General features: G+C 37.4%; 1 protein-coding gene across 4 annotated transcripts in view; it reads right to left on the reverse strand.

Annotated features, from left to right (window-relative positions):
* LOC124167968 (transforming growth factor-beta-induced protein ig-h3-like) overlaps window positions 1–23378 on the reverse strand; it is a 29171-nt gene continuing 5793 nt past the window's right edge. For 2 of the 4 annotated variants that reach the window (XM_046546042.1, XM_046546040.1), the window contains 12 exons: window positions 17764–18044; window positions 12459–12551; window positions 11820–11884; window positions 10534–10676; window positions 8330–8533; window positions 6563–6947; window positions 4824–5261; window positions 4202–4339; window positions 3436–3605; window positions 2634–2795; window positions 1534–1719; window positions 1–796 (listed from right to left, as the gene is read on the reverse strand). In XM_046546042.1, coding sequence (XP_046401998.1) covers window positions 503–796; window positions 1534–1719; window positions 2634–2795; window positions 3436–3605; window positions 4202–4339; window positions 4824–5261; window positions 6563–6947; window positions 8330–8533; window positions 10534–10676; window positions 11820–11884; window positions 12459–12551; window positions 17764–18032 — 2547 coding nt within the window. In that variant the 5' untranslated portion in view covers window positions 18033–18044 and the 3' untranslated portion in view covers window positions 1–502. Of the gene's footprint in view, window positions 797–1533; window positions 1720–2633; window positions 2796–3435; window positions 3606–4201; window positions 4340–4823; window positions 5262–6562; window positions 6948–8329; window positions 8534–10533; window positions 10677–11819; window positions 11885–12458; window positions 12552–17763; window positions 18048–23378 lie in introns of all 4 variants that reach the window. The other 2 variants (XM_046546041.1, XM_046546039.1) reach the window with 1 other exon arrangement.

The following is a 23378-nucleotide window of genomic DNA, read 5'->3' on the forward strand; positions in this document are numbered from 1 at the left end:
TTGGTCTTATAAATAGATTTTATTGTTGTGATTCAGTTTTTACATTTTCAGTTCAGCTTGGGTATAAATTACTACATGAATATGGAATCTTTTTCAACCTCTCCTCTTCACCAATCATTTCCCTTATAATTTTCTTTCTGTGCTATGAATTTTATTTAGAAATAAAGTGAATAAGTTTGAGGCAGCAATAAATGGGAAAAAAACATTATGACTTGCTTAAATATTTTGATAAAATTATGTTGCTTGTGACCATATGCAGTGACAATGAATTAATCAATGATTATAGTTTAATTAATGATAATGAATATCTTGTTTTTGAAACAAGAATACATGATGCATAATTTCTTTGGCATGCCTACCAAAAAAATTCCTTTAAGGAGAGATTTAACTGCTTGTTAAAAAAGGCTCTTGATTCTAATGGTCCAATGTTATTCATAGTGGGAAATGTTTGTTCTTCCCAAATTATTATCTGTTAAGCCACAGTAAACTCAGCCATTTGAGCTCAACCACTTGTGCTTTGATATGGATTGGGAGTATGAATGAGTCCTTTAACTCTGTGAACCACTCCATTTGTGCATATGATGTTGCTCTGCTGAACTCCATTCTCTCCATCTTCATCAATCACGACAGCATTGCCAGCTGTGACGGTCTCCCCATTGGCCACACGTCTTAGCATCACAGAACGTCCTGGTCCGTCCTCACTTTCTCCATTATCCAATGTTTGCAAGGGGTAGAACCCATTTCTCTCGACAACCTTAGTCCACACAACACTTGGTATGATGTGGTTTCGCATGATCTGTAAAATTTGTGAAATTGGAAGAATCATCACCAATCGCAGCAATTGCAGTCTCAGCATGTAATCACTTTTTCATATGCAAACTTTTAGCTGTAATATTGAGCCATAATTTGTAAAGCATCAAGGGCAATGAATAAGGCTTAAGGTAATAGTAGGTGGTAGCAAACTTGAGCAGAAGGAGCATTTCAAATTTTTGTGCGTCTCACTAGAGCAAAACTGGGTGCAGTGGTCAGGACATTAGGAAGAAAATTGCATCAGCAAAGGAAGCATGCATGGATAGTAAATAGCTAATGACAGAATCAATTATTTAAGAAAATGGTAGTGATATGACTGATCTGGGGTGTTGCACTTAAGTGGCTTATAGAAATTCATCCACTTTTTTAAACATTGTTTTTAAAGGTGTTCAATGAAAAATTTCGTATGAGAGCCTTAAAGATGACAATCTTTTCAAATTTTCTGAAAAATTGTGGGGGCTGCCCCTCCTTAACCCTTGGGCTATGGGAGTTCACAATTTTAGCTGCCAGCCAGTGCAGAAGAGACCCCCTGTGCAGGAGGCTCCCCTGCCATGAGGGCTGGTCTGGTAGAATGAAGCCCTTCGGCAATCTTTATGGTCAGAGAAAGTGCAAGATATCCAGGTTGCAATAAAAATTTTGCGTAAATGCCGCAGTCAGTGTGCAAAACATATAAAAACGTTCCCTCACTCTAAGAATTAGTCTGCTACTGCTCTTACTACTTACATTATTTATTTTGGCATCATCTGGTAGGGAGTATGGTTCACTTGATGAAACGATGTAATCATTTTCCCAATTCATATCATCGTCTGCCACAGCAAAAACTGTGAAATGGTGGTCTTTCAAACCCTCACTGTGGTTTTGTTTCTCCATTGCTGAGGAATCTATCAAATCTATCAATGGTGGTGTTGTCTGCAAAAATATAACATGATAGTAAATTTTTCAATTGATGACTTTATGATAATACCAAGGGACCTGTGTAGAGGACACCCCAGTCCATCCGATTGATTGATGCTGTCACTTAATGTCCATGCTAAAAGTCAAGATACTAGAGTTGGAAGTATTGTATATCGGTAGCTACCTAATCAGCTTTTATGAAATAATCTGTAAATGTTTCTTTAATATCATAAAAATACATATTTACATTAGCAATTCTTTTACCTGGCTTTGTATGAGAAAACATACTACATATATTGGATGATCTGAAAACAGTTGCTATACTGCATGAATGTCAATTTCTTGGGAATTCCTCAATGTATTGACGTGAGGTTTCATAAAATGAAGGAATGGAGTCTTATATATACATGCCTCTAAGAAGAACTTAGTAATAATTGAATTAAGCGCCATAAATTATTGCTTAAGAACACTACAAATATTTGTTATTTCAAGACTTACAGAAAATTTAAAAGCACTCAAGGCTTTGCAGCTGTGCACTCTTGATGATTATTGAAGTGAAATTTTTAGAAAGTAAATGCTTAGTTCTATTTTGATGTTTGCTCATCCTTTGTTAAGATGTCCACTTTGTATTGGAGATGAGAATGAGAGGGAAAAAAATTGACGGGCAAAGTTGCAACTTCAATTGCTGGTGACAAACCCAGCAGAAAGGTCTGACTCATCCCAAGCATCAACTTGGTAGTAAGCTTACTGTTTTTCTTCTTTCCAAGAGAAGGTAGCAAGCCTCAGTACAACTCTTTTGGGAAGATAATGTTTAGTATGTACTAATATAAGTTGAATCAAAACAAATTTTTACGGGTTTAACTCCAAACTTCATCTATAAATTTCGTCTCAAATTCGTAACTCAAACTTAATGGTTCCTGTAAGTATACCTTAGATAGTGCCTCCAGGAAGTGGGTGTAATTTCCTTGATTTGTAAGGTAGCTCACAATACTTTCCTCAGCTGGGATGAGGACTTGATCCACCACGTGAAGCACTCCATTGCTACCTTCTTCATCAGAATGAATTATTTTTCCATCTTCCACCATTTTGGTCTGGAAGCGAGGATATTTGGTTGATGATAATAATTTCATTCATTACAAGAGATTAAAATAAAAGCGGGCTTGAGAGACTGCCAAATCTATGCAATAGACCCTTTATGATGGGTTTGACTTACAAGGCATTTAGCATTCAACCCCTGAGCTGATATTTGTATTTCTAATTACATACTCCAATTTTGTTTCCATTTGCACAATTTCATCAATTATACAATCCTTTGCCTTATTTGCTAAGAAAACACATTTTTAATATAAAAGGGCCTTCACATGCTTATTTTCTCTTTAATCTGATTCCTCATCCAGAAATGATGCCAATTCAGCATACAATGGAATTCACTATACCGAAAGATATTTAGAATAGACTAATTTTGTAAAGCGAGGGTGAACTGTATATAAAAATGGATGCTGGTTTATCCAAGATCAATTGACTCTGATATGGTTTCACTGGTCACCTTGAAAGCTGGCAAATGTATGGAGTTTTTCATGGAGAGGTTTTGTGTGCCATCTAATTTGTTATAGCTGGCCACCAGAGTCCACAAGGACTTTTTTAGGACTGTAGAATCTCCCCTGATGGTCCATAAGCTAAGCATTAATGTCAGTGTAAAAGTTCATTTGCTGATGTTTCACCAGTACTTACTCCTCTGTATACCCTAACTCTCATATCTCTTCCTGGATATCGAGAGTGCATGATCTGGTTATCAATGAGATTGCTAGATAAATATCTTCCTGATGTCATGTGGCTCAGAAGCAAAATCCTTGTCTCTTGAGGATTTCTATAATAGTAATCGAGGGTGTCTTTTGGAAGTGCTGTAGAGAAAAAAGAAGACCATTTTATTTTATTTTATTTTTGAACTAATCAAAAAATTAAACTATATTATTAATATATCTATTAATATTAATATATTTATTAATATCAATATATGTATTTATGTAATGCCCACTCAGACTCAGATGTGGCTTGTAGTATTTAGAAGCTATGAAGTATCATTATGTTAATGTTTGCAGTGTATATGATATTTTTTGTTTTTTCCCTTGTAGCTGTTGCCAACTATGTATCTTAAATGAAATTTCTCCCCATCACACTGGTTACCTAGGGCCAGGAGAGATATGATCCAGTTCTTTCCTGGCTGGGTAAAGTTCTCTCCGGTTTCCAACCATGTGAGAGAGTTCATTATGTCTAATGCTTCTAGGTATTTCATTGATCATTCATGTCCTGATGATCATTCTAGGAAGATACGAAAGTGACATGTCTAAAAAAATTAGACATTATGTATTCTCTCAATGGGTTAGGAATCCAAGAACACTTTATCTAAAAGAGACATGTTTCTATGCATCAATCTCATAATTGTGACCATTTCTAATTTGGATGCCATTCTATGCTATGACTTGACTAAATACAATACCTTTAAAGGCGTCATCAGATGGTGCAAAGAGTGTTAAGGATCCTCTTCCGACCAGGGCTGATTGTAGGCCAGTATTTGGCAGTAGTGATAGCAAGATGGTCAGACCCATCTCTGTTGCTATCTGAGATAGAGACCGAGCTGAAATAGTAAAGATGTTTTATGAGCCTAATTTTAATAAGTCCTTTAATTCATGAAACAATTTCTTGGAAATATAAAAATGAGAGGTACTTCTCAATAATCACAATTGCTTTGATGAAAAAATTCCTCTATCAGCAGTCACGTGCACTCTAACAGAAACTTATGATATTTTTGGATGTAATAACATATCAACTACACATTTCTGAAGGTTTAAGATAGAGTGTTGGTTTTAGCTTGGCTCATCGAATGAAATGTTTTAGTTCAATATTATTTTGAGTTGGCTATTCATAGAAGGAAGAAATGCCTATAATTTGTGTATAGAAAAATACAATCGCCATTTAACCTTACCCTAAATTAATGGCTATGCATTACTTATTGATCTATCCCGTAAGTTGTATGTACAAAATTAGCAGTTTTAATCAATTTCCCTAGTATTTCAGTGATAAGAGTTTCTTTAATTTTGGGGTGTTTTCACAGAACTGACCTCTTTTCGGCACAAGGACACGATCAATGACATGAATCACTCCATCTAAGGCCATTATATCCGACTTCAAGATGACTGCATCGCCAATCATGTAAACATTTGAACCCTTGGTCTTATCTGCAGAATGTTTCGATTTCACATCGTGATGAATTTTTTCTTCAGTCTCGTTTGTGTGATCAATGGTAGCATTCATGGCATCTGCTGTGCTGAAATCTGAATGACTGATATCACTTTCGTTGCTGGCTTTGTGTTCACATGTTGCATGGAAAACGTTTCCTACAACAGTCTTAAGCATGTGTTGAGGTTTCCGCAGAGGTCTCCCAGCAGGCCCAACGCCTGCCGCGGGGCCAACCCCTGGTCTTGGACCTGGAGCACCCCCTCCAACTCCAATGATGGCTGAGCACATTACTCCGTCAATGATGTGATTTGATATCAGAGCTGAAAGAACCAATTTAGACCTTTAGATCAAGGAAACTAAAGGTGCTTTCTACCTTAGTGGAAAGCTTAATGCTCAAAAAGTAATAGCAGTGATTAGTCGTCCATTTTAGTATGAAAAGTCTTTGTAACAAACATTTACGTATTAAATATGGAAATACTAACTCATGTTTTCAGTTTTGTCGAGGGGACCATGAAAATATCAGTGAGAAATCTGTAAATATACTTAAGCATTTTAATTAATCTGGCTTCTTAATCATTTATGAACCAATGCCTTCTGTTTATATTTTGCAATAAATGATCTATATTTGTGGCTTTTATGTGATGTATTCATTTTTGGGGTCAAAACTGCGTGAATATGCAAAGCGATCTCTGGTGTTTTCCTGGAGTAGAGCATCTTGGAAGGCTACATGGATTTTTCATGTGATCCAGGTAGTGATGTAGTCGGGGTAAAAAATTCAGGTGTTACTCACCAAAGTTGGCCAACAGCTGAACATGTATCATACATCTGACCGCAATTGAAATGTCAATCTCCAACGCTTATATTAGTTCCAAGTTGTGCCACAAGATAACTCTGAACAAGTAAATTACCATTTCCAATTTGTTCTTTCTGAAATCCATTGGACAATTTACAGTAGGGCTATTTTTTACAAATTTATAAAGGTAGTTTAACCGGTACGCTTATAGCAAGGTTGGATTTTAGGGCGTACGCCGTACCGGCCCTGAATCCAGCAGCTACAGCACTGAATCCAGGCTGAAGAAAAGCTATCTGAGATATTGTCTGTAAGGTCACCTTTTGGAAATTCATTATGATGAAGAGATTAAAAGAAATTTCCGCAATTTAGATTTATTCCCCTGGATTGATTTTATGCATTTTAGAACCTCATTTTCGAGTATCTAGCACAGAGAAGCCATTACCATAGCCTTAGTTATGGTCTAAAAGTCTATGACATCAGGCCCGTGCTGGACCCCTTTGTAGGGTGGTGGATGGCCATGGCCAGACAGTGCCAGCTATGCAGGTGGAGGACTACTGGGAGATGTGGGGATGTGGAATATGACGAATAAATTCTGAAATTTTAATCCTTACCCTTTGAGATTGAATTGAATCTTACCAGATTAAATTATATTCATTTAAATCATTATTATGTTTACTCAAGACAGTGTTTATTATGCTGTTAAATGAGACATCATCGAAATCAAGTTGACTGGTCAATGTTGGTATTCTGACTTTAAAATCTGTGAGTTTTGGAACAGGAGGGTGCCAAAAATTACAAAGTGCTTGTTTATAATCACGAGATACCCACCTGTTAGTGCCTCTTGGTTGTAAAGCACAGACTGAAGGAATTCAACTGGGAGGACATCAAATGCATCATTGGTCGGTGCGAGTAATGTGATTGGTTTTATAGCGGCTGGCATCGATCCTTGGCGCACGTGCAGCTGAGAGTGGGACAGCAGCGGTGATGCAGCAGTGCGTTGGGCATGTGAGAGCACAGCGGAGAATCGTCGAAGGTTTGGATGCCTTGCAACCGTGTCCACGATGGAGGAGAGCCTTGATGGGACCTGACTGAAGCCGCCCACTTGATCTCCTTTGGTGAGTAATGAATGCAAGGGCGATTGAATGGTGTGGACCACACCCTCAAGGGATTCGAGGGAGCCTTGAACGATTGGAACACAGTCGGCAGTGATGAGCTGCAAAGGAACAACCATTTTAACAAATGGTTTGTGAGAGGTATTCAATGCTTTCGTCATGCACTAACATAGTTCGTCAACCCACTGATTTGGAAGATAATTTTTAGTTCATTTCAGGCACTGACTCAGGCAGACTCATCTGTCAGGCATTTACTAGTGCTAATGTTTAAATAGAACATGGCATATTACACAAAAATAGTTTGTTTGACCAATAATTATAATGATAGATGGAGGTACCGTATTGTCCACAATTTATTAACCGAGTACAACAGGTGTTTCGATTGCTATGCTATCATCCTCTGGTACTAAAGAAACTGACTCCCTAACACTGTATAACAATCGAAACATGTGTCGTACTCGGTTAATAATTGTGGACAATATGATATCTCAGTCTATCATTACCATTAGTTATGTTCCACGACATATCCTAAGAAAGCTGGCTTTGTTTTTCCAATATTTAAAACTTGTGTTTAATTTCAATACATATTTGATTACCAGCAATCTCTCTCACAGGTGAAATTTACAGTTCTAATCTCAAAAGGATTCATTAAGTAGAAAACTATTACAAAGAGACTAATTATAACTCTATTGCTGTAAAAATTTGCATTTTTGTAACATATGATAATTTCTTACTGCATCGACTGATGCTAAAAATTTTAAGTGCCACCATGTTGCAGCAGTTGTAACTTAAGAAGCAAAATGTACGTATTTGGTAATTCCACCCTATAAGTCTTTCTAGTAGAATACTAGTAGGAATCATCCGCAATTTGTGTGTTGGAAAGGAAATAATTTCAAGCAGTGCTGCATGTTAATAATTTAATTGGAAAAGGAATAATTAACAGTAGATAATTTTGAAGTCATGTTAGTAGAATACAGGATAGGGGAAGGGGTTGGTGTGGCAGCTAGATTGTTGGTTTTCTACCCTGTGGGTCTCTGGCAATGCAGAGGTTTGTTGCCCAAATCCTGCTTGAGTGGTTTATGGAGGGCACTGTATGACAGCACTTCATCCATTGGATAAATATTCCAATAGATGACTGGCATACAATCTGACAAAGATGAATGAGTTGTCCGTGCAACTGTTGGTGCTGTTTAAATATTAAACCCGGTTGAAATCCTTGGAAGACTTGAAAAAGAATTATACAAATATCCATTCAAAAATGCTAATCTGGGCAACCACATTAATAATGAATAACGTTTTATTATTATATAATTGAGGTCAAGAAAAAGAAGTAGAATTAACCACATTAATGTGACCCCCTCTATCTAGAAATGCCAAAATGTTGGCCCCTTCAGTTTCAGTTTTCAGAGCTTCAACGGCATTGGGTGTGGGGATGACTGTTATTAAATGGTTGGTCACTTAGGATGAATCATGTCGTACTTACTCCATTAGGAAAAACGTTGAAGCGTATTGGTTGATCTGCAAATAGGGAGGGGATGAGTGAATTTGAGGGCAAAGATTTGAGATCAACCCGACCAGCGAGCATGTGGAACAGTAAGGATGGTGGTCCCTCACGATAATTTGTCAGGTTTTGTTGTCCTTTGCTTTTGAATGACTCCAAAATGTCCTCTGGAACTTGCTCCATGGCCTTGATTTAATGTTAGAAGGAAAAGAAGTGTCAGATATTCATTGGGTCATAAGTTTATCATGTTTTACTAGTAAAAAAATATTGTAATTTCAGATTAAAGAAATAAATTTACATAAATTCTCACAAATTTTACATGTGCATTAGACAGTCCTCTTAAGCTTTCTGTAAATCTTGAAACAATACATGTAAAAAGCGAAGTTTTCTTTAGCAGCAAATGCTGGTGCTCATGCAATGATTGCAAAGTTTTTCCTCTGATATATTCTTAGGAAGAATCTGGTGCTTCATTGTTTTGAAACTCATTTCAATAAATTGAGTGGTACTTGAAAAGCTAAAGTTCAAAGTGGAACTTCAAAAATTTTTTATGCAAGGATGAGATTCTGGTGATACTCGGAATGCATGGAAATATATTTCCTTTAATTTTCAATTTACTTCATTACAACCAATAGGTACTGTAGTTACTGAGATATCAGACTTCAAACTTGGGTATTTTGACTTTTTGCGAGAATAGTTGTTGAAATTTCTCCCAAAGTGCCTGCTATCAAGTTTCTCAACCAAGTTATCTTTGCTATCATTGGGTACAGTGGCCAGTGTTAGTAAAAGTAGATACCGAGATAAAGTAACTGGGCTCAATTACAGTTACATCATAAAAAATTAATTAATAATGAGTGCAAATTACTTATTTTAAAAAGTAATCAATAAAATTAAAGTTACAGGTACAATTATGTACTTCTTGTATGATTGTCCACTCTGGAGATCACCTGGCAATGGTCAAATGTTGGAGTAAAAATATGGAGAAATTGAGTCATAGAAATTCCCAAAGTAGCCATTTTGCTTGTGATACATGAAATTATAACTCCTGTAACCTGTGGTGTAAATATGGGGGAATGAGGTGGTAGATCCTCCCCCACAAAGCCTCACTGTTTAAAAAATATTTAAGGCTATTGTATAGTTTTGACATCTAATAACTCCAGTGGCTTAAAGTTAAAAATTAGTGCCAAAATGATGTAAAATATATTTGTGATTTTTCAAAAATTTGCCGTTGACCCCTCTCCCTACCCACCCCTCGTCGCCACCCTAGGCCATCCCATCATAGGCATATCCCTAGTCATCCCTTCAAAGCATATTCCTAGTTACGCCACTGCCTGTAACAATACAAGAGGTGTCATATTTTGTACCCATCAAAAGTAGACAATAGCATATAGGTGGCTGAACCCAAACAAGCAAATTATGGTACTTGGGGATTCGAAGTTATCAATGGGCCTAGGTAAATCAATGAAATCAGTAAAGTAATTGTCGACTACGAGCAAGTAACAATTATAACGATAGTAACAATTCTTTTTTCACCATAAGGAGTAAATACAAGTAAAAGTTTCATTTCGTAAAAGTAATCATTACAAATGCATACAAATACTGCAAAAGTAATCATTACAAGTCGGTAATCCAATTACTTATACTTGATGACTTACCAACGCAGGCTGTGTTGTAACTGGGGTTTAGCTTTGGGGGGCAGTGAGATGGATCAAATTGAATAGCATATGACACAAGGTAATAATACATGATATTTTGCCTTATGGACATATTTTTGAAAAACATGGCTGCATTTAATATGTATTACAGGAAGTTACAAGTCCATTTGTTGTTTTTATGAAGGTGAAGTATCATGATAGATAGGTGAGATGATTGTTCTGAGAGGGTTCAGATGGGTTTTCTATCCCCTCTCTTGTTACTCCACTAATTGAGTATGTGCATGTATAATAGTCAAAATTCATGGAAAATACCAAGTGAACTTTTAATTAATATGCCAAAGCTCCAGAAAGCATCACTGTGTTCCACATTATTTTTTATGATCACTATATCTGATAGTTATCAATGTTGATTTAAGGTGATGAGAAGTTGAGGTAGGCTTAATTCAGCCATGGACTCATCTTTGACTAATCAGACAGTAGTCTGCATGGTGATAGGAGGTGGGTAATAATATTAGTCAATCTGGAGGTATTTACCCGATCAGTGGGAGCGAGTAGGGTGAGAGCATGGTAACTGGCCCCTGAGATTGCATCCTTCAAGCCAGTGATCTCGTTAAGGTCGACAAATGCTCCAGCACCTGCCAGCTTTGCAGTGGTCATCATTGATGTCAGTGGTTTTGCTGTTAAGGAATAGAATCAACCCAATATTTATTCATTAAAACATTTGATATGACAGAGTGCTATGCTGAAATTTTCAAGCTAGGAATGTGAGGCTCAAGATAAAAGTAGCATGATTGTATACACCAAGGATGAAATTCGCCATTAAAAAAATCATTTGGCATAGCCGGGGTTTGGACCTAGATTTCCTGATTGCCATTAAGGTAACCAGTTACTCCACCGAACCATATTCTTCCAATGTGAATCTCAGTCTGGGTTTACCGAGAAGGTGTTGATGTTTCAGTTCCACACTATGGCACTGGAGATGGAGGTTGTGCTTAGTTAGTGTGGGCTTAAGATGTCAACACCTTGTATGGTTAACTAAGTCTGAGATTCGTCTTATAAAAAATGGTGTAATGGTGTAACTGGTAGCCTACCTGACCGGTAATTGAGAGATCAGGGTTTGAATCCTGGCTCAGAAAATGATTTTTTCATGCTGAATTTCATCCTTGATAACTTTGCATTTGAGCGTGTGACTCCGTACAAAGTTACTTCATCCATGTATTGGTTTAATGCGGTTACCAACACGTATAAAGTAGGCGCCATCTTCTGCGTTTTCTTATTTTAAATTTACAAGATTATGGCTGCAAGGGGTAGATTTTTTCTTTGTTGGGACTTATCTTTCCATTCCATCTATCTGGGGCCAGATTAAGACGAAAAGAGGCTATTTCACTCATGAGACCTTTTCACCTCCCATTTTTAAGTTTGTAAATTACATGAGAGATATTAAAATACGTCATTATTGTGATACATGTCAATATGTTAAATTAAAAATGTTGTTATTAGAATAGTGTAATTTTAATTTTGCTAGCAGTTTGAGTGTTGGCCCCTCTTGATGTAGAGGCCCTTGGCTGAAGCCTAGTAAGCCTATAGGAAAATCTGGCCCTGCATCTACCTGACTCTTTTAATAAATTGTGATTTTGTGTCGGAGTGAACTAACCAATTTTTTAAAGTCATTTGATGTGTGTTAAGCATATGGTCTTTGCTTTCATATGCCCCTGGCTCACATTCTGGATGCAATTAGTGTACCATTTGTGGGCACTGGATATCCAAGTGATCTCCTTTAATTTTTTTTGCCACAGTTTGTAATTTAAAAGTAATATTACCCAAGGGGCATCCTGTAGCTCCAGGCATCCTTGCATATCCAAAACAGCAATCTATTTTGACTGCCCTGAAAAATGGATGATTGATTGAGTATGGAGTTATTTTTGAATTGAGTTTATGATTCTTAATTGAGATTAGCAACAGTAGAAAAATTTATTCTATGTTTTTGAAGGGATTTCTGCTGAAGATTTTTTTTAAGCTGATTTTGGTCCAAATAAGAAGGCCATACAAAAATTATATGATATATGTAGAATAAAATCTCTGCAGGTGATTATAGATGAAACTATTGCATGCTGATATTTAGTCAATACAGAGGTCCTCAATGGATGTGCAAAAACTGACACTGGCCAATTTATCTGCAAAATGTTTGCAATAGCTGTAGTTAAATGTTTAAAATTCCTTAAAAATTTCAATCTAAGTAATGCCCTCATGGTTTCTATCCCAAGCACATATTTAGTAGGTACCAGTGAAAATCCAATTGTATTTAATAACTTTAAGTGTTAGAAGTATTGGAAATTCTGAAATCTTGCAATCACTCTGAACAAGCCTTGTAGTCTTTGCACATCCCAATAATGATGGACAGGCAGTAAAACCTTTTGTGATGATATGTGTCAATCAAGTGCAAAAAACTTTTAACTTACGTTCGTCTTCCGCACAGACCTCCGCCCGTCCATGCTCTGTGGTAGTGTATTTCTGGATCATCTACTATTTCCTCTCGAGGACAAGTGTGAGGTCTTTCATGAAATTAAAAATATGTTCATACCCAATGGTCAAAAGAAGTCATTATCTGGAAATAAATATTGTTTTTGTGGTACGCTACCCATAAAGAGAGAACATAGTAAATTCAAGTGATCCAGGCAGTCGTGAAAGCTTTTTATATTATAATAAAAAATAATAATATCTCTTTTCCACTATTATTTTAATATGTACTGTACATGAATATGCATATTTTATGCATTAAAATAATTGTCTAAAAGTGCAATTTTAATTTTTATTGTTCTATAGTGTGCAGAATGTAAGAGAGTTAAAACTTTGCCTGAGGTGTCCGTATGTAAAAGAGAGTTATTTTGGGCTTCCCTGTTTCAATTGTAACAATGGTCATGTTCCTATTCTTATGCTGGAGACCTTGTTAGGACTAATTTGCTTTTTGTTTCTCGTTAGCACTCGCCTCAATGAGATTATTATCCTTGACAATGTGTCTGGCAGAGGAGAGGAAATGTTGGCTATTCTTGAAATTGATGCAGGCAAGCTCATAGTAATACTCTTACATAAAGTGCATGTATTTGAAAATATATAGTTGCTGCCAAATTTCACACCTCTCATATTGAAAAGTAAAAAAATTACGTGTAGTATTTATGCAAGATAAGGAGCAATGTAAACACTTGTGAGTTCCTCTCATTGCCCATGGTTGATTAAAACAAGAATATTTGATGTGAAATAAAGTAAAAATACTTTGCATGTTTCACATGTTGAAAATGGTCATAAAAATTAAGCAAAACTCGGTCAGTGGATTAAATTATCTTGTGTGGGCAAAGGATTTGTATTTTATTTTTCTCAAGCATTCAGTTCCAACAAGTTACACCTCAATCCATTCCGTTTATGAGAATAGTCTTGTGATTCTTGTATTATACTACGTATATAACGTGTGTTATGCATCAAGGACAGTGTTTTTAAACTGAATTTCCGGAATTCATACTGAGAACTTCAATCAAATATTACCTACCAAATCCATAATTGTCCCCTATTAGTTTTTGTTGATTTTTTTGGACTAGATAGGGAATTTCGCTGGATCTTTACTAATTCAAATCAATACAGTAATGAGAACACAAATCAATAAATTAATTAGAGCTATACCACTACCCATTGACAGGAGAGAGATGGTAACAGTATGTGTCTATTTTCATTCATCATATGTGCATCAATTGAAAGCGAGGGAAGGGGCCTGGGCAGCAGGGGGGAGGGTTTTTTTTTTATAGAGACTTAAACCCAGACATGTGATTGGGTTTCTATCTAACGTAGCCCCTGCAATCCAACCCTCCACTCCCTTGAAAATTTCCTGTCCACGGCCTATATGACGAGTGGGTTGCATTACTTCAGGATACCATAAGTTCTTTTCTATAGGCCATTTTACGCGGGCACGTGTTTGCACAGGTTAGAACTGCATTAATTTCTCATTATGGCATGCGATTACGCGAATTAACGATTGAAATTTGAACATGAGCTATTTTACCATCTCATTTCCATGCATTCTCGCGTGCGTTCTAGCAATTCACCGCTTTACACGAAATGCTTTTTGGACTGCGCTTTTGTACACACGCCAGATTGTGCAATTTCGTGACCCGTGTAAATCTATCCTACAATGACACCGAGACTATCTTTGTAGATAGTACAGGGCACACCATCCTTTTTGCACTACATCTCCACCTCATTATGAGATCTGGGTATTTTTTCACTTAGTAAGACCATCACGTTCTTCATTTTTTGAGTAAGCCGCCGAGATGAAGATGCCACTTAATTTGCCCATTCCCCTAGCCCGTACTAACATCATCTTCAGTTCTTTCTGTACCGCAGCTTTCAAGTTTTTGAATTCTCTATCCTCCCCTATCAAATTTTCGTCATCCTTTCCAATGTTAAAATCCAAATTATTTTGTTTTATTTAATCTATCAGTATTAATTATTTTTTGTAAATTGACCTTTCTTTTTCCGTATGTTTATCATATTTTTTTAGCAGGATTTGTATAGTTTTTTGCTCCATGGAACCCATAGAAATCGATCGAGTGTGTCAGGACACTTTTCGGAATATTTGTCGAATTGGGTCTCCTGAGTACTCTGGAAAATATTCCTCAGAAGTATCGGTAATAGGAAGGATCTGTGTGCGATCAGAACTCATTTAAATAAGGAAACCTCTAGATATCTTATATTTAAATAAGTGTGTACAAATGAAAACGTAAATAACGGAGTATTTCTGCTAGGCATAAATATTCTATTCTCGGGTCATGAAACCCTCAGTTATTGATGCCTGGCTATCATTAATTTTTCTTTTTCCCTGCTGAAGCAGAGAGTGATGAGCTGATGAGAACGCAAAGTGTATTTTCCTGCAATATTTCACATCACCGCTTGTGGTAGCGAAGATATCGGGTTCCGTTAAGAGATCCTCTATGCTTCTTGGCGCAGCTCTGTGGAGTGTCCGAAGTCTTTCACACAAGGGATCCCATTGAGCCTAAGTGCTTCACGAGACGAAAGTGTGGGCGTCGGAAGACTTAACTGGCTTGAGAAAAAGCGGAGGTCACTCAAGATACTATACCACAGCGGATGAACGCGTATTGTGGCGGCTGTAGCTTCAGTTGCTCGGCTCATACCCAGCTACACCAGAGTTAGGGGAATTATCGGGGTTAAAATAACTGATTTACCCTGATTGCCTTAGTTTCCAAGTCCATTCTAAAAGCAAGTAAAAATTTAAGAAGGCCCATTCACTCGTTTAAAAAGATTCTAACTGAGATCCATCCTTCATTTTCTTTTGCTTTTTCATCTGCTTTTTTCCTTCACGGTTGGAAGTTCAATCGCTCTCAACTAGCGTGTTCTTTATTTATCACCGCCTAAACTGACCTTACATTTTTGCTTCGCCCAAAATAGAACACTCATCTTTATATCATTTGCATTAGTGCTGGCTTTTTTTATTTCGCATCCGGAACGCCTGACCTTGATGAGAACGCGAGGGAATTGGCTGAGCTGGATCCCATTGGGTATGCAGAGAATTCCACAGATGGAAGCTGACTGCTGTTTCGCTTCGCGTATCTTGAATGTGAGCAAAACGTTCAGAATCCGAGACCTGCATGAGGGTCATTCCATTTCCAATCACCCAATGTAAATAAAATTTGCTGTCCGACATTTTTTAATTTTCTAATTTTTTTATCATTAGCTCCCTACAAGTAGACATTCACATAACTATTTTTTAAAAAATTACAAACCATGCTTTTTTGGCAGCCATTTTTAAAAGGGCGGCTGGGCAAATTTGGATGAAAAACGTGGTGTGCATAAAGTTCAATTTAGAAGCTATTTTGAAAGACATCAGAATAATTAAAAACCAGTGTGTTCAGCATGAAAATAACTTTTGGAAACCATTGAAAAAATACAGTATTAAATCTAATTTTAATGTTTTAGATAAAACTTATCAAGCCCTTGAGTGCTAACTAGCTCTGCACGAGCCCTTGTTTGCGCTACAGGAGCGTATATAATGGTTGCGTTTTTACCAAAATTCACTGCTTCATTACTCTAAATGTAGTTGACTCTCAGTCATGATTTTTTGTGAGATATTTTTATGTGTACAAAGAACATTCTGTTAAATTTTCACCTTTTTTCATTCTGTACCTTTTTAGATAATGACCTTCGAAAATCGTCGTTAATAGGCTTTCGGCATTGTTTGACAAGCTCTAGAAAGAAAGGACTGCATTCTAAGTATTAAAACTTATACTGCAAGTAGTTTCTTTATGCATTCAACTCGAAAATAACATTTTATTTGTGAGTCTCGTTCTCTTCATAAAAATTTAGTGTTAAAAAGTTAGCATTGACAAATTTTTCCCGAGTTTTTACAGAAAAATTTTGACTGTCTTTTATGATAGAAAATTTTAAATAATGTTTAAAGTTCTTAAGACGTTAAGTTCTTAAGTTCATGATGAACACACTTTTTTTAATCATTCCGATATCTTGATATGATAATGATAAAAATTTCAGGAAAATAAAAAATGTTGAGCAACATTGCATGGGTGATTTGCAATGGATTGACCCATAGGCGAGTTTTTCTATTTTCAAGTAGAATTAATAAATTCGAACATGTTTGGATTTTGTAGTATCAGGTAGAATATTGTAATTGATTTGTAACCCACTTTCCATTGTTGAAATTTTGAAATGAAAATTGCTTGCAATTTGCTTTTTCATTGCTTGAAATTTTCAGATGAAAATATAATCAGAATAACCAGATGAAAACGCATACTTACACAATTTCTACGTCTTCACAGGCAATATTAGCCACAATTTTTGACAGTCAATATTTGAAATGATCTCTAAGAGTAAGTATTAGTTATTTCATTCCTCGTGTGGCGCAACGGTAAACGTGTCTGCCTAGCAAACAGATTATTCAGATTCAAATCGTGGAATAGGTAATTTTTTTCCTTATTGTTGTTTACAAATTGACTTTACGCGTCTTGCATCATTTTAAGCCTTGCAATTTCGTACTTTTTATACGAGGAAGTTATCGGTAGCCTTAATGGCCTCTTTTAAGAATAATGAAAATATCATTAAAATGGATTAAAAATTATTTAAAAATTCATTTATCTTCTTGCTGAAAAGGAAATAAAAAAGATAAAAAGAAGCGTTTTCAAAATCAGTGAAAAAATGCCGTTAAAATAGAAAATAAGATTTACATCACTTGGAGAATAAAGTGTGGGTGTCTATTTTTACTTAACTATGAAACTCTTATACGCTCATTTATAAAAAAAACTTAATCAGCAGTTTTTGGGAAAAGCGTGTTTTTTTTAAATCTCATATTATAGGTTTATTTGGGACCTATGCTCCTATGCAACTATTTTTTTCCAATACAACAATGTACCCTTTGTAGATTACTTGTACAGGCAAGTCAAGCCACACCTTCGCTCCGCGCCATACCATGTTTTCATAAAATAAGGTTTAAAATAACTTGACAAATCAATCTGGTATTTTATCGAAAAACATTTTAAATGTGACTCTCGGACTCTTTGAATACCAATGCAGGCCTTAAATAAGCCTTGTATTTAACACTGAGATCAAAATTATCTTGAAGACAACTTGAGAAGAATTACGGAAAATATTTTTCTGTTTCTTGGCGCATCCACGTATTTTGTCACAACCTTGATGCACATGTCCATGTGCCCTCCCCTAGCCTTGGAGTTCATCTGTGGACTCCTTGCTCACCCTTGCTGCTTCGCTATCTTGTCCCATCGCTCGGCCGGAGGCAGAATGGGGATCCTCCGGCGGATTGGTTGAGTGGCTCCCGGGGGCTGGACGGGAAGCGGCTCGGGTGGCCCCACTGCCGGCCTCTGTGGGGCCGGCGTGGTCATCCGCCTCCGACCAGCCCCTGGTCCTCCGGGAACCCTGCGAACGGCCGCCTGGACCTCCGTCGCTAATAAGCCGAAGATGATCAGCGGAATGAGGACTCCAGCTAACGTGAAGCGGGTTGTCATCTTGTTTGATCCCACCTCATGGAAGAAAACAACAGGCTTACCTTACCTAATACATTTGAAATGTGTCATTGCTCGGAACGCCTATACATGACATAATCACTTCGTGCGATGAAATAAATAAATAACTAGATTTTATAACATAGAAAAGGGGATAATTTATTTATTGCTTATTCCAGGCAAACCATAATTACTTTGCATGTATCTCGGAAGAAATTGGCTTATGATTACTTTGCTGTGTGTGCCTTTCGTTTGATTTTAATCGTGTTTGGGGGGGGGGGGTCAAAATTAGGGGCAATTTTTTTTTAAAACAGAGTACTCATTTTTAAACTATTTTTAACATTTCTTTTAAGAAAAAACTTCATTTGACGAAGAAATATTTTGTAAATTAATGAATTTTCAATATTTTGTTTTCTTCCATGAAGCAAAGTGATTGTGTTTCTATATTACGAGGAGGGGGAGTCTGGACCCCCCGGACCTCCCCCTTGCTACGCCATTGTAATGGTTCGATCGATTCAGCAATGAAGATTGTAAATTGGGAAGCAAAATTAATGTGCTCGAACGACAAGATACCACTGTGACCACGTCAAAGTTGCTCGTGAGCTTATCTCCGGTTGGCCTTGCGTTTGAAATCATTTCACTCTTCAACTCTGTTTTCAAGGTTTCTGCTATTGCATCCCTCCGCCCCCAAATACTCCGCCCTCAACCTCCACACCCTTGATTTAGCCTGCATTTGGCGGCTAAAAGCTTTGAGCGCCCGCGAGTTGAATGCATCCTGCTAACCTTTAAACCTTAACTCATCCCTGATCCTTACCTCATGTCATCAGCTTGTACTTACGCTTGCAATGGAGTTGTTTAGGGAAATTCCTTGGCTTAAAATTAATAATTCAAATTAATTTCAGAGAAAACACTTCGTTGTCGTCTTGAAAAAAACATATCCGCACCTGGGAATTATATCATTTGACTGTTGAGGAGTGAGCCAATCGATGGAGACCTTAGATGTCAGTTGGATAAAGGGGAGTGAGGTACCAGAGGGACCCCTTACGTAACTAAAATGGCGGCTTTTGTTTACATCAAGTGATTGGGTCAATATCACTAAGTTTGCATTGATTTATTGAGAATGCGAGAAGTTTTTGTTAATTTTTTGGTTGATAATTTATTATATTGCCGAAGACATCAACTTACCATATTTCTGCCACCTTTGTTTGCACGACTGTTTTCACATTCCGATTAACATTTACTGCAGATAACGGCCAGTGGAATGGGTTTTTTATTCGCTCTTAACATTATATGGCGTATTTTTTCCCTTTCTCAACTGTGGTTGCTCGTTAATTAAGACTCTTATTTATAGGTTTAGCGTGAATATCCCTTGCAAGCGGATTTTATTATTTATTTTGTCGTAACCATTAATGCACTCGCTTCGGAGAGAATAATTATCATCGTAAGTGCTCTCAGTAATTAGGATGAAAAGATTCGGTTGCTTTACATCTCCGGAGAATAACCCAGTAGGTAGTCTTTCGGGAGGATCAAAAATAAATGGCCTCCCAAAATTCGTTCACTCGAAAATGAAAAGAAGCCTTCGTTGATTTCCTCAGATTTATTTTGTCCGTATGGCATGTTTAAAACAAAAGTAAGCAAACATATATACTCCTCTGGAGGAGTATGTATACTTGCTTATCATTCAAATTTGTTGTACTTGATAATGACCTCTATGGTTCGAAACATGTCGTACGGACGAAATAAATCTGTGGAAATCAACGAAGTCTCCTTTTTATTTTCGAGTATTAACTTCCACAGTTGAGCCTAAAACCATTGAACGAATTTCGGGAGACCATTTATTTTTGATAGCGGTAATAAAATATTTTTTTCACTTTTTTCATTGGAAATAAGCTGTAGAAAGCGCGGAGTATGTTCTGATACCAGGCCATTAGTTAATCATTGGTTTACATACCGCAGAAATAGCTAACTATCCTGTTACGAGCCCCTTCGGTGTGGCAAGCTATTACAGAATATTTTTATGCTTGTTTCATTGGAATGAAGCCCCAGAAAGAGATGTAGTCTGTGTATTCCTTAGCAGTATGTCATTCCGGACAACAATTAAAATACATTGTGTCCCAAAAAGAATGACCTGATTTTAAATAAGAGTATTTATTAGAAATAAGGGCTTAACATCAACATATTGCATACTAAATTACCCACAAATGACAAAAGTTTATAAAAACCCATCATAAATGTTTAATATGTCCTCCATTGGCTGCGCGGACGACATCTAGCCGATAGCTGAATTCATCCCAAACTGAGCATAAGGTGTCTTCTGTCGCCGAAGCTACAGCAGCTGATATTCTTGTTTTTAGTTCATCAATGTCACGAGGTAAGGGAGGAACGTAAACACGCTGTTTAACATTTCCCAAAATGAAAAAAAAATCGCATGGTGATATGTCAGGGGACCTAGGAGACCAAGAGTGTAAAGCCTGGTCTCGCGGTCCGGTACGTCATCTTCAGCGAGACTGGCTGCACCTTATTGTTAGACCAATGGTCTAAGGGTTGCACGCTCCACATCAGCGCTCGTAGTGACATTCAGGGGATTTTTCTAAAACTCTAAACAATGCAGATCACATCTGGCGCTATTTCCCTTGCCTGGTGACATTTGTTTCAATATTATTACAGGTTAAAATCGGGTCATTCTTTTTGGGACACACTGTATTTCTACTTCTACATATTACCCTGCAAGCCACCTACGGAGGTGTATGGCGGGAGGTGAACCACTTCCAACATCCATCTTGCGCTACACCATCCATGGGGATTAAACGTATAAAATTGTTTCAGGCTTAATTTTGTGAAATAATGCTATATCCACGATTAAAACACAAATGGTAACATCCACACTATTTTAATTTAACAATTAACCGACCATGGCTTCGATACTTCGTGTCATTTTCAAGCCCTTGAAAATGACACAAAGTGTCGAAAACTTCCGTGTACGTATTTAAAATATCCGTATTTAATTTTAAATTCTGAATAACAATCGAACTACAGGTAAAATCATAATAAGAGTGTCAGAATACTGCATTGTCATCTGGTTGTGATTTATCCTGAGATTTTAAGCTTGATAGCTAATCGGAAAGTGGGTTGAAATTGAGTTGCAAGATTTGACCCGGACAAGATGACAAACAGCGAAGCGAGTTTATAAAAATCCTATGATATAATAAACTGCTTTTGTTTTTTAATATTCTGTATTTTTTCATTGAGAGGAACGCATCTAGATGACGGTGCTGGAAAAAGGGCGTAGAATGGCATCGTGCCATTCTACGAACCAGTTTGATATTTCAGTCGCCCTCAATTGCCCTAGCAAACTTAGAATTGAACGAGATTGATGTTTGTGTTCTCGAAGTCCAAGCCAGGAGACTTGTGTCGCCGTGTCATTTCAGAGCGGCCGAAGAACTGCAGGCTTCCTTTTTTATTTTGGTGGCGATGCGGCATAGAGGGCGGTTCATTTCTAAAGATGAAAATCGGAATGTTTTTCCTCAAGCCTTCATCCACTCTTCCGGTTGTATATTCCGACTCACATAATCGCCTCCTTTGTCGTTTGGCGTTGGAACGGAGCGAAGATGTTACAAGTCCTGGTGACCGCGACCTTTCGGAGACCGTGGTGCCCAAAATATTGAGGGGAAGAAAAAAATTGATGAATAAATGGAAGGGATGGACGCGCGTTGCCGCTGCGGGTTGAACGATGAACGGACTGACTTTGTTTCCGCCGACGTGTTCGGAGAAAAAATACGCAACACTCTTCAGGGTGAACTCTTTGTATGTGTGTGGCTTATCGCGGCCTTGGTCGTCTCTTGGCCGTGGTTCTATTTTTTTTCGGCACTCTTTGCGAGAGTTTTAGGGCAAAAAGTGGCCACCAAGGGCGTTGTTGGAAAGAGTTAGATCGACGGAAGTGCATGTTCTCCATCGCTACGGTCCGATGCGTTAATTTATGACCTGTCAGTTCTCCTCTTTCATGACTGCCATTTCTGCCCGACCGACTGGAAGAGAGGAATCTGGCTGAGGGGCGCGTATGAGTAAAGGCCCATTACTCCCCACTCCCAAAATAAGAAATAAGGAAAATGAAGTAAAAATTAAGTAGTGCATACCGAATTTGTTTACTGAATCACGCACTAGGGCAGGGGTCTCCAAACTATTGCCCACGGGCCACAACCCCGCCCGGCAAACAAATCCCTGTGTGCAAGGGCGGATCCAGGATTTTTTCTGGGGGGGTGCAGGGTCTGACAGGAAAACGGTCTTCTCATATTTGCGATGAAAAAAAACATGCAATAATTAATCTACGAAATATACCCTTAATGTTAATTATGTAAGTATTAATAACTTTAATATTAAAATATAACATATATGAATACTTGTTTTCAAAACTCATCTGTTTTTTAAGCGTCTGGGGTGGGGGGGAACCCCCCTAAATCCGCTAATGCCTGTGTGTTTACTTGCAATTCTTATAATCGGCTCATCTAATCTGGAACCTGATTTTAATGTAACTTTGAAGTCAAAACGACAGTATCATTTGTCACATTAATTTGGTTGCATGTAACTTAAGGCAGGAATCTATTAGTTTACCTTGATTGTTTTCCTACGAAATATTTTTTAAAATTTTTCCATGTTCATACTCTAAGTTTGGAAGAAATTAAATTACTGGCACTGATTTGTTTTGATAAATTATTATTTTATTCCTTCGGCCTGCACAAATGTGGGAGGTATATAATGTGGCCCTTACATTGAAAAGTTTGGAGACCTCTGTCCTAGGGCATGCCCGCGGCATGCAGTGATATTGTGTCTCATATTTCTATCTATATTTATTTAGTTTGCAGTGGTGTTCGCCTGTCACTCTTTTGCTCTTAAATTTTGTTCTTACATTAAAGTCGCAACGGATAACGCGTCTGACTACGGATCAGAAGATTCCGGGTTCGAATCCTGGGAGGGTCGAATTTTTTTGTCGGCTTTATTGGCGGCGGGGATAACTCCTCATCTACCATTCCGAATCGCATCATAAAAATAGAATAAGAGAGATAGACTCTGGAACAGGTAGATTTAGAATGTCTTTTCTTCCGCGACCGATATGAGACTATGACGCCATCGTCAAGACTAAGAAAGAGGCTAGTTGGCTGGTAGTATGGCTTGTGTATTCGTTTCTGCATGTTTGTGAATTTCCTTAATATTTCTAACAGCATGTTTGACTTGTTCTTCCTTCATACGAAATTGCCTTCATGAGTAGGTTATGGATTAATTATTTAGCATATGTGTCATATATAGCAGACATGTTAGAGGATGCATGTTGTTGATGGATCACCCCCTGCCAAG

The sequence above is a fragment of the Ischnura elegans genome, chromosome 11, assembly GCF_921293095.1.
Source record: "Ischnura elegans chromosome 11, ioIscEleg1.1, whole genome shotgun sequence".
Lineage (NCBI taxonomy): Eukaryota > Metazoa > Arthropoda > Insecta > Odonata > Coenagrionidae > Ischnura > Ischnura elegans.